At 36.8% G+C, this 11,819-nt stretch overlaps 1 protein-coding gene and 1 pseudogene across 4 annotated transcripts in view; one reads left to right on the plus strand and one right to left on the minus strand.

Moving 5' to 3' along the window:
* Positions 1-11,819, plus strand: part of LOC144374220 (uncharacterized) — a 58,405-nt gene that overhangs the window by 45,917 nt on the left and 669 nt on the right. For 2 of the 4 annotated variants that reach the window (XM_078037145.1, XM_078037146.1), the window contains exons 15-18: positions 754-827; positions 5,630-5,702; positions 8,164-8,240; positions 9,864-9,945. In XM_078037145.1, coding sequence (XP_077893271.1) covers positions 754-827; positions 5,630-5,702; positions 8,164-8,240; positions 9,864-9,945 — 306 coding nt within the window. The remainder of the gene's footprint in view (positions 1-753; positions 828-5,629; positions 5,703-8,163; positions 8,241-9,863; positions 9,946-11,819) is intronic. The other 2 variants (XM_078037148.1, XM_078037149.1) reach the window with 2 other exon arrangements.
* Positions 3,198-4,680, minus strand: LOC144374213 (replication protein A 32 kDa subunit pseudogene; annotated as a pseudogene).

The raw sequence follows: 11,819 nt of genomic DNA on the forward strand, positions 1-11,819 counted from the left end.
TGCATCCCTGTCCCCTCTCCTTTCGGTCACTTGACACGACTCCAACTGTAATGGTTTTGAGCCATGCAGATGCCATTGAATCATGGTCTGTTTCTCTCCCTTGCAAATCCCTTCCTTGCTGTCACCATTTCCGACCCCTGGCTGCCCCCCCCACCTCCGTGCTCACTCATTGAGACACTGCTCTGGCCCTACCTGCAGGAACACCACCACATCTGAAGTCTTTTATCCACACTAGCACTTACCAGGAGCTCAGTCAACTATCAGGTCAAGTAAATCAAGACTCTTGGCAATGGTGACTGATACCATTGACTGAGGATGGGACCCATAATGTTGTTCCCTGCAACCCAGAAATCGTGATGATCCAGAACTAAGGGAATCATCCAGTGGAAAAACAAGTAAAGAGCTAGCCAAGGAGCAATGCAAGAAACACCAGTGTGTGTACCTAGGAAATTTATGTCAGCTTCATCCAATGGTTTTCCTAATACCTAGAATAGGATCCCAAGGGAGAAAATCCAGTGGCAGAGTGTTTGCCAAGCATGCCAAAGTCCATGGGTTCCATTCCAGGATCACTCACTCACACACAGTAGCAATGTAAGTAATAAAATCAGCATTCAGCTGAAAGTGAAGCTGCAGGTAAATGCATGTGTGGGAAAAGAGAAGTGAATTACTGTTAGACCTATGTATTTGCATTAGGACACAGCATCCCTGTTCAGGATGTTCTAATTCATTTATGTCAATCTGCATATTTGTCAGCAGAACCACATTTCCATGTGAAGGCAGAGGAAGCGGGCACAACCCTTGGTGGTTCCAAGATGCGGAAGCCAAAGGTATGTAAACATGTCCATTTCCCTTCCTGGCTTCCCAACACTTGCCTTGCTCTACTCATGGACAGTAGGCCCCATGAAATGACCTCTCTGACTATTCTCATCAAGCCGAGATCATCACTGAGTCCTTAGGTCTAAAAACACTTGGAAAGTTTAAGAATGTGCAAACCATTTCAGAATTCATGGTACCTTATTGAACTAGTTGCTCCTTAGGTCTGAGGCCTAAAATTGCTTGGGGTTTTCTGCTTCCATTTGGATAACCACCTGAAATGATCAATGACTTATGATCAAATATTAGACTGATTTAACAGATGGTTATTATGATGAACTAATGAAAAACACCAATGGCGTGGTCCCTACTTGTGGCCCAAAAGGTTAGGATTATACTACTAGCCTCTAATCAAGGGCCATGGATTTCAAGAGGCCTTGTCTTCAGTGTCTATTCCCCATGAGAGAACTGGGTCAATTCTGGAACACAGCTTCCTGAGCATTCAGGCAAGAGAGCCATGAGAAAATGGGGGAAGGGGCAAGAATAGGAAAGGAAGATGTTAAAACATTACTGTTGACACAAGAATAGGATCTTGTATCTCCAAGATCCAAGAAACTCCCCCAAAGGCTTGCAGAAGTAATAAACAAATTGACAAAAGGAGCAGGATAGAAAATGAATATTTAAAAGGAAAGAAAGAAAGAGAGAGAGAGGGAAGGACAGAGAAAAAAAGAAAGAAAGAAAAAAGAAAGGAAAAAAGAAAAAAAGGAAGAAAGGGAAAGAAAGAAAGAAAAGAAAGACACCTTTGCTTTCCCATAGATCCACATTGAATGTTCGGACTATGCAATCAGGAAAGACATTTTCAATCCCATGATATTCTGAGTTGCCCTGCTAGATTCTTCCACACTCTCTTTGTGCCTGTCTGCTGGCCTATTCAATTTTCATGTACCAGGGGGTCTGAAAAGTAAAACTGTGGCATTTGCTGATAATGGATGGAACAGGAGACTATCATTCTAAGGGAAATAAGCTAATCCCCCAAAACCAAAGGCCAAATGTTCTCTCTGATATGCAGATGCTAACTCACAATAAGGGTGGGTGGGTGGGTAGGGAAGAATTGAAGTACTTTGGATTAGACAAATGGGAATGAAGTAAAGGGAGGAGGGATGGGAACAGAAAGATAGTAGAATGAATCAGACATTCATTACATTCTTATGTGCATATATGATTACATGACCAATGTAAATCTATATAATGTACAACCAGAAGAATGAGAGGTTATGCTCCATGTATGTATAATATGTGAAAATACATTCTACTGTCATGTATAACTAATAAGAACAAATAAAAAAAGAAATATATTGATGATAAACTCTTGTTTTCAGTTGGTTAAAAAAGCAAATAGTAGTATGAGCAGATGGTATCTAAACCATTTAGTTTTGAACAATGGTAAAAATGCAATTAATTAGGGAAAAAGTAAATTTGATGGGAAGTTAGAATAGACCACAATTTTATAAAGTGAAAAAAGAGAATGCAGAAGAGCAGTAGCAGGCAATGTTTATTCAGAGGAATGGGAAAAATAGAAAAATCATAGTGTTGGAGAGAGGGAGAGAGAATATTAGAATTTGGCCAAGAGTAGAAGAAAATATTGGGAGAGAAATAGGTAAAATATACACATGAAAATAATAGAATATCAAACAATCCAATAAATCTGTACCTTCACAAGGCAATGCTAGCAAAAGAGAATTACATTAAAAATGCTAAATATGAGATAACACAAGACAAATATGTGTGTATATATATTATATATGATACAATATATATCAAATTATTATATAACATATCATATATAATATATATCAAATTATATAATAATTTGATTATTATACAAATAATCAGAACAGCCAGCATATATATCCCCCCTCTCTCTCTTCTCTCTCTCTCTCTCTCTCTCTCTCTCTCTCTCTCTCTCTCTCTCTCAACACACACACACACACATGGAAGGAATAAGATAAAATTGTTAAAAAATACATATAAATAAAGCTACCTTCTGATGTGATGGAATTTTTCTTAAAAATCTACATTATCATTAATAATTTATTTCTTAGTGTTCTTTGTTTCTTGATTTTTTTACAGTCAATTTTTTAAATTCTTTGTTTAGCTGTTTGACAATGTTGATATGTAAATAGAGTTGTTGTGGAAATAGAAAACTTGTTGGTTTCTTATTGTATTGTTCCCTCATGTTACTTGTGTTAATATACTGTTTGTGCATGTATTTGGATTGATTTTTCATCTGATATTTGATGTGAGTCATTGTATTGAGATTTCTCTGTTGAATATGTCCTGAGATATAGTTTTTTTTGCAATGTTTTATTTAACATTTCTTCTCCTCCTCCGTCCTATAATGCTAGCATGCTAAATCTCATTTTTATATAAACCCATCTTCAGCAGCAGACAAGGCAAGAAGGGGAACAAAAGTGCAATTTTGAAAGTAACCATAGAACCAGAGTGGGAAACAAAAATAGACAGAGGGCAGTGGGTTCCTTGGTTGGTGCTCTGCCCACAGACCTTCATCCTGCTCATTTGAACAGAAAAACTTCAAGAACAGAAACTCCCAGGTGTTAAGTAAATGCCTAACTCTCTTGGTAGCGCATCTCTTCTAATCCCATCTACCCTGGTATCCTAAGGAGCTTACTTGAAACTTGAGAAATTCCATCCTGGTTTACATCCCTGTCAACTGTCCATCTCCCTTTGAGCTTCAAAACCACAAAATACAAAAACAGAAAAGCAGTCAGTAAGTTTCAAGCCAGCTAAAACTCTTTACAGATGAATCTCCTTCTTTGAAGTCACTTGATCATATATATACAGAGCTGGAGGCAATGGACTGTGCAAAAAGATCCAGCTGGAAATATCTCAGGTACCCAGTGAAATCCAGTTATTCTGCATCTGTGGATTTAAAGTGATCGTCATCCACAGTAGAATAGATGTGTCCCTCGTTGCTAAGAAAATCCACAGCTTGCTTGACTGAAGCTACAGGCATGTGTTGGAGCCGAGTCCTGAGATCCTGAAAGTTCAACCCTTCGGGTCTTGGGCAAGCCTTTATCAAATTCAGCACTTGGTTTTGGACCACAGTGAGGCCATTTGTTGGCATGATGCTATTCCCACTGAAGTTTCCTGCTTCCCCCATTCCTGGATTGTTGATAGATGCTCTCCCTACTGAGGGCTGGCTGTTGGATTTGCTCAGCACCATGTGCGCATTGACTATTTCCAGGATATATGTGGTAAATTCATTCATATCCTCCAGGGGCATGATCTTAAAGGCTACCAGGCTCTTTTTGTTCTGAAAGGATCTCAGGTGGCCAGCCACTTTCACATATGTTTCTGGAGGAAGTACAGTATTTTCACCACTGGTGTCATCTGTGTCCACCCACTGGCAAACATCCATGGGTGCAGCTGTCATGCATCTTTTTTGTAAACAATATTGGTTGGAGCCTTGATTATTCCCACAACAGTGACCTGTGAAATTTCAACATTCCCAGTTTTGAACATGTCATCAACCAGAGTAGCAGAAAGCAGCTGAGATATGGTACAGGGTACAATGTGCTGGGCTTGGGCTCTTGATTTCTTTTCAGCCTGGGAAGGTGTCGGCGATCCGAAGCCTCCCGGGGACTGAGTGTAGCTGCTGGCTCCCCCAAAGGTGGTGGAGCTGCTATATCTTTCAAATCCACTATTCCACATGTCGGTTGCGATTTCTTTGGGAAAGAAGTCCAGAAAGTTCCGGTTTGGTGGGCTCGCCCAACTCCTCAGAATCCCGCTGCTGCGACAACCTTGTTTCTACTTTTTTCTGGCGCCACCAATTCCTTCCCGCGAATGACAGAGCCAGTGAGCGCCAAGGACGTTTCTCGCTGCCGCCAATCAACGCTCACGAATCCTACGCTTTGTCCTGAGATATAGTTAAGTCATATTTTCAAAGCTCTGACTCGATGTGATAAAGTGATAGGATCATTCATTCAAAACAATTTCTAAAAGAATGTCACCAGGAAGAGCAACAACTTCAAAGAAAAGCATTTGTTGATGTGTAAGAAAATATGTTTAAAATGATGACTCTAAATTATCTAACCAATGTGAAGAGAGTGTTAATAATGCAGAAAGCACAAAAAAAAAATGGTGTAAGTAACTCCAAAATTAATATTCCAAGATAGAAGAAGTTAAAAAAAAAATTAAAAAATGAAGGAAAAAGTGGTGGAAGGTAAAATCTACAGGAGGAAAATGAGGGTGAAAATTAAAAAGGGAAATGATGCAAATAGAAATGAGAGATGAGAAAACAAGTACAAAAACATTGAAAAAAGGAAAAGACAATGAATAGATTAAAAAATAATGATTAAAGATATAAAAAACTAAAAAAAATTCAAGACCTAGACAATTTTTCCTTGCTGATGTAATTAAAAAGTGGATGCTTATTTCTACAACATCTATTTTTAGAATTAATCAGTCTTCTGGGTTTTCTGGCTAGCAACTATGATCTCCTTATTTGTTCTCAATTCTAGTCCAAGAAGACTGGAGTCTCTAATGTGACATACCCTCCTGTATGCCTACCAGGAAGTGTTACAGAACCATTTTCAGAAGCAGAAATAAATTGTCTTGAATATTGGCTTTGTGTACATGGAAATATTTGTTGGGCTGCAGTAGGAGCTGCCCAAAAACATGCACAAATTGAGACTGTGGAGCATTCTATACTGTAAAATTAAGCTTGCCATATTACCTATCTTTTGTTTGAAATACACAACATTTATTTAATATATTTTTTTTCAAAATCATTTAGGCCTTCCTTGAAATAAATGATACTCCTCCAAATCAATCAGTATGGATGAAGGATGCAAAGATACTTAAATCAGGTAAATCTGTGTAATATGAGTTCTCTGGAAAGATGTGTATGAAAACATTTGAAATGTTTGCAGTCTGTATACTTTTAATTCATTTTAAAACTTCATTTTATACTGGCACTGAAAACTTTGTATCTTGTATCTGGAAACATTTCCCCAGTTCAGGTTGATATCTTGTTTATTTTGTACCATTGCCTTCACCACTGTTTATGCTTATGTACCTCACATTGCTCCTGCCCATGGCATTTGTAGGGTTCTAGCTACAGTGCAAATATGAGTATGAACCATTGTGTACAATATGATAGTCCAAATATTTTAATTTTTTTTAGTTGTTGATGGAAAACTTTTATTTATTAATTTATATGTGGTGCTGAGAATCGAACCCAGTGCCTCACACATGCTAGGCAAGCACTTCACCTTGCCCTACAACTGCGCTACAACCTCAGCCCTAGTCCAAGTATTTTAAAGTTAACTATAAATCTTTCTTTATACAAATCATGCCTAACTCTGTATATTTAACCCTTTCCCTTGTCTTTAATGTTCCCTGTCATTACTCCTCATTAATCTCCATATTTTTGACATAGAATTGTTGTCTTTTTCTCTTGCAACTTTCATGCTCTCACCATTTCCTGCCCATGGCTATTAACCACACACCATAAGAAACAGCTCAGGCCACATTTCTGACAACTTTTATCCACACTAGCACATTCCAGGAGCTCAGTCAATTGTTAGGTCACGTAAAGATTGTTGACAAAGTTGACTGATACATTTATTTTCTCCAGCACATGAGTAAAGAGTGAAATTTGTAAATGAATAATTTACAGAAGAAGTTGTGAAGAATCAGTAGAAGAAATTAATAAAGTATTAAGAAAGGACCAAGCAAAGAAACACCAGACTATGTACATAGGAAAGTGATGTCAGAATCATTCCACTGTTTCTGCTCCATTCTGTTCATTCCCCTTTTCTAATCTAACTCCTAGTTTACTCCCACCCATTGTTGTGTGTTAGCATCTACATATCAGAGGGAATATTTGGGGTTTTTTTTGGGGGGATGGGGTTATTTCACTTAAATCATATAGAAATACTAGTTAGGATCCTAATTAGTATAAGATGTACTCTGAATTTGTGTAAATATGTCAAAATACAATCTAATGTCATGTATAACACAATTGAACAAATAAAAATTATATGTACTTTAAAAATACTCACAAAGCTGGGCTGGGGTTGTGGCTCATGGCAGAGCATTTGCCTAGCATGTGGGAGGCACTGGGTTTGATTCTCAGCATCTTGTACCAATAAATGAAAGAAAGGTCCATTGACAACTGAAAAAATATTTAAAAAAATGCAAAGCAACTCAGGTTTCTAGAAATGGGCAGAAAATCTTCATAGGACCTCATTATCCTATTATATTATCTGTAGTACTTATTTTGTTCCAATTAGTTATACATGACAGGAGAACGCATTTGACACATCATGCAGAAATTGAGTATAACTTCTCATTCTTTTTGTGTACATGATACAGAGAGAGTTACAGAGGTCATATAATCAAATATGCACAAAGGATAATAGTGATTCTTTTGATTCAGGAGAAATGAAACTGTTGGACTCTTTAATCTTAAATGTAAATCTTAAATACTTTATTGTTTATCCAGTCTTCATTAACGTGTAATAGATATAAAAACAAAAATAAAACAAACACCACCCTATGTCAGCAGAGAAAGACATAATTAAGCAAGACTCCATAAAAGTTCTGAGTCATAAAAGAAGAAAAGAAATCTATCAGAATAGAAGACAAAAACATTTCAGATGTGAGGAAATTGGCATAATTGATAAAGGTGTAATGCTATCAGTCATGTTGGAAATTACTAGTACTGAAGAGGGGCTGTTTCAAAATTCCTCTTCTGAGGCAGAGCCTAGTAAACAGTGTGAATTGTCATATTTCTATGGGATTTTAAAATTTTGTTTCTGAGGACTTTCCATTTGTTTGAGTGGTAAATCTTGGACATGCTTGTGTGCATTGAACCTGGTGACTTGTAGTTGCTCCCCAAGAGGTTTTTAAAGTTTTGGATTAGTCTCAGTATTTCCTAGAGAAGTCAATAATAGCTGGGTGCAGTGAAGCACATCTGTAATCCCAGCTATGTGAGGGACTGAGGAAGGAGGATTGCAGCTTTCAAGCCATCCTGGGAATGCTGAGTGACAGTGTCTCAAAATACTATTAAAGACCTAGAGATGAAACTCAGTGGCAGAATATTGCAATACATGCACAAGTCCATGGGTTCATTTCCAGGAGCACACCCACTCACACACAGTGGCAATATAAATTTAATAGTAAATATTCAGCTAACAGTTAAGCTTAATACAGATATGGGAAAATATAAATAAATTATTGTTAGATATACTTATCTTTATTATGCTAGAGGACCCATCTTTATAATTGTTCTATGCCATGTGAGTAAATCTATACTTTCATCAGCAGAACCACATTTAGATGTGACACCAAAGGAAGGGCAAGATACTCTTGATGGTACTGAACACCAGCAGTCAACAACGGTATGTAAACATTTAAATTCAAGTTTCTGACTTCCTATACTTATCATTGCTTTCTTAATGAAGAATAAGTCAAATAAAATTACCTTTAAAAGCAAAGTTAGAATAGGAATATCATCAATTATTTCATAGTTCTGAAAATATTCAAACTGGTTATGAATCTTCAAATAATTTCAGAATTCATGGTAGATCACAGATCAGTTTCATCCTTGGGATTGAGGAGAATTTTTTTATTGTTTGTGCTTCCATTTGGCTATCCTCCTTAAATGATCAATGAGTTATGATCAAATATGAGAATAATTGATAGCTGGTTGAAATTATGAACAAATGTAACAGCAGTGGCCATTGAATGTATTCATGTTAAAGTGTGGTCACATCTCATGGTTCAAATATTTCATTGTGTCTTAACTTCTGTTGACTCAGCCACACTCTTTGTGTGGGTGTCTTCCAGCCTAGAGAAGTCAGGTCATAGTGGGTCTTGGAACGCTGAAATCAAATGCCTGGCTTTTCTGATCTCTCATGACTAAAACCAAGAAAATAAGAGCCCTAATGAAGATGGGTCCTGGCCAGGCACTCTGAAACTGCAGGGAAAAGTCTTCATTGCACCTGTGCTCCCTTGACTTGTCAGGCAGAATCCAGGTCCCTTCTTGCTGAAAACCATTTATTTAACTTGAGTGGCATGAGCTTTTGTTGAAATGGCTGGGATTCCCTCACTGGGCCTCCAGGAGGACAACTTTCCCTCTTCACCCTAACCAGTTTTGTTCTGACACTAATGCAGTCTGATTCTTTGGTAAATTCTTTTATAGAACCCAGTACTTCTGGGTTTCATCTGGTGTCTGGCTCTCTATATTTATACAGCAGTGTTTTATAGCATCACCTCAACATACAGCCACACACCAGTTGAACTATGTCAAATCCAGGGAGCAGCTGACAAGCACAGTGTGCTTATGCACTCCCATTTTTCTCCCTTGGTACACTTTTCCTAAGTGGAAATTGCTGCATACTCTCCCCCATAATGTTCGCTGTTATATACAGCTAAAATAAAGGAACATTTTTCTTACTATTTTGGTACTTTTTTAAATGATTTTTCCTCTCAGTAAAAATTTTCCCAAAAGATATTAACATTTCTGAAGTCTTTGATTAGCTAAAATGAAGCAAATGTGAGAATGCTCCATTTCTGCTCCGCATACAACAATTCAAATTGTCTTATCAAATATTAGTGTTAACACAAAATACTTTGTCTTTAAATGTTTCAAATGTTTAAAGCTGTCTAACATCAAGTGTATTTCTAAGAATATTTTTAAATATTCTCTTATTTTTGGTAGAAAATATTGAGTATGGTTAGGTGTAGAGATGTTATATCTTTGTGAAGTTATACACATCATTTAGTATGTTGTCAGTGAATGTTTTCTTCTGTCTTTGCATTCTTGTTTTCGAGTCCTTAGCCATAACATTGAAAGTTAAGCTTAATTGGAGAGGATATACAAAATTCTTTCAAATGTTTAAGTTTTAAGCGTGTACTTGTCTAGTATATATTCTTATTGATTTTAAAAGTGGAAATTTAGCTGTCTGCATTTAAATAGTAATTAAGACTCTGCAACTCAATACTGACATTAATTTTAACAGCGCATCTGTGAGATTTGTTCACCAAAGTGCTTTGATCATTTTTCTTTGGATGCACTTCAAATGAAAAAGCATATTGTGGAAGGTAAGAGCCACATATTTTTAAAATGTTTGTTGGACAAAATATTTTTTAAAAAAATTCTAAGCAGTAAATATATTTGAGTAATTGAGGATATGAATGTACTAAATACTTGGACCAAAAGGGAAAGGTAATAGGGATATATCTTCTCATGTTTTAGTGACAGGTAAAATTCAGAGTGTGATCAGATGATCCAAACTATTAATTCTATTTCAAAGCCTGATAAAAGCAATGTTGGGAAATACTGAAGAGAAAAGTAGAAAGTGGAATGAAGAATGAGCAAAGCAGAGTGCAGGGAGTAAATGGATAAAAAAGAACCAGATGTGCACTCTGAAGGGGAAAACTCAGGTCATACATTAGAAAGAGGGAGAGCAGCATATGAAAATTGTGAGGAAAATATATGAGTTTCCAGTACCAAACCTGGTCTGAAATACAGTGCTATTTTTTCCCACTTTTCTTTTCTTCCTATTGGTGAGAATGGCATTAAAAATGAATTACTAGGTCATCCAGAGCTACCTTGCGTTTACCACAAATAAACATAAACCTATATGTTCCCACAGCCATATACATAATTTGACAACATATACAATGCTGCTATTTCCAATGACAGTAGATAATCCACAGGATGTGAGAATGGGGATTAGAGCAGACTTGGTTATGGAGTGATCACCAAAACCACAACCTCATGAAATGTCCAGTGGACATATTGAATCTTTATACAGATTCAATTTGGGGGACAGGGTACAGAGGAGCTTGAGGCTCGAATGAAAATATGAAATTAAGGTAGAGGATTTAGTGTTGGACTGCTATAGGCCAGATTTCTCCAGTTCTATGAGTTATTTGTTGGAGATGAGGTTCAAAATACACATTGCAATTCAGAAGGTCTTTGATTCTGCATTTCCAATGCATTCTAAGGTGATTGGAATGTTCATGGTCATTAAACCACATTAAGAGAACTAAGGTAATGGATTTCTATTTCAAGAATGCTCAGGGAAGAGCAATGTGATGATAGCTGAGGACAAAAACCAGATGAATGGAAGGCAAATATTTTGATTTCATTTCAGAACATGCTTCTTGACAAGGTGTAAGAATAAAGAATAAGAACAAAGAAATATTATTTGATACTGTACTGAATTGGGAAAGAACTAATTAGAAAGGATTCATAAACAGAACCTCAAACACAATGATGAAGAACAAAGTGTAAGAAGTTCTTTTTGAAAACCTGAAGAGTAGGTGCAATGATGGAGAAAAGAAGAAAGATATTTAGGCACATAAGGAGATAAGGATGAGGAAGGACAAAATGCATTTAATCTGAGTTCCTTCAAAAACCTATGACTACTATTTGTTCATAGATGTTTTAATAAAGATGAAAATGGTAGAATGGGGTCAAATGTGAGAAAGTCATTTCACTCTGAGACACTTTCAGGAGAGGAGCCTGCATTTTGCAGGGAAGTTAATGGTTCACATGGGATAACAATGATTGTAGAAGCATTGGATGTTTTCAAAAGACAGCACTCATCTCATTCCCAACTCTGGGAAGGGGGAAATAGTTCGATGGAATCCAGGGCTTTCAGCAAGCTACAAAGGTGCTCAACTCTTCACTGACACAGGACATCATTCAGAGATCATTCTATGAGAGGCATTTCATGAAAATTCTTGAAAAATGGCCAAGATATAGGAAAGTAGATTTATTAGAAAAAGAAGTCTTAATAGAACTTATATTTTGAGTGTCCAAAGTCTTATTTTTAATGGGCCTTCCCAAATGTTTTAAGTAGGGAAAGTTATCGGTGGAAAATACTTCTGCAATCACACAAAATTGACCATTCCCTTTGCATTACCATACTTTGAGATATTAATCTTACCATCCATTGCTTTCTCAG

The sequence above is a fragment of the Ictidomys tridecemlineatus genome, unplaced genomic scaffold, assembly GCF_052094955.1.
Source record: "Ictidomys tridecemlineatus isolate mIctTri1 unplaced genomic scaffold, mIctTri1.hap1 Scaffold_623, whole genome shotgun sequence".
In the NCBI taxonomy this organism is placed as follows: Eukaryota; Metazoa; Chordata; class Mammalia; order Rodentia; family Sciuridae; genus Ictidomys; species Ictidomys tridecemlineatus.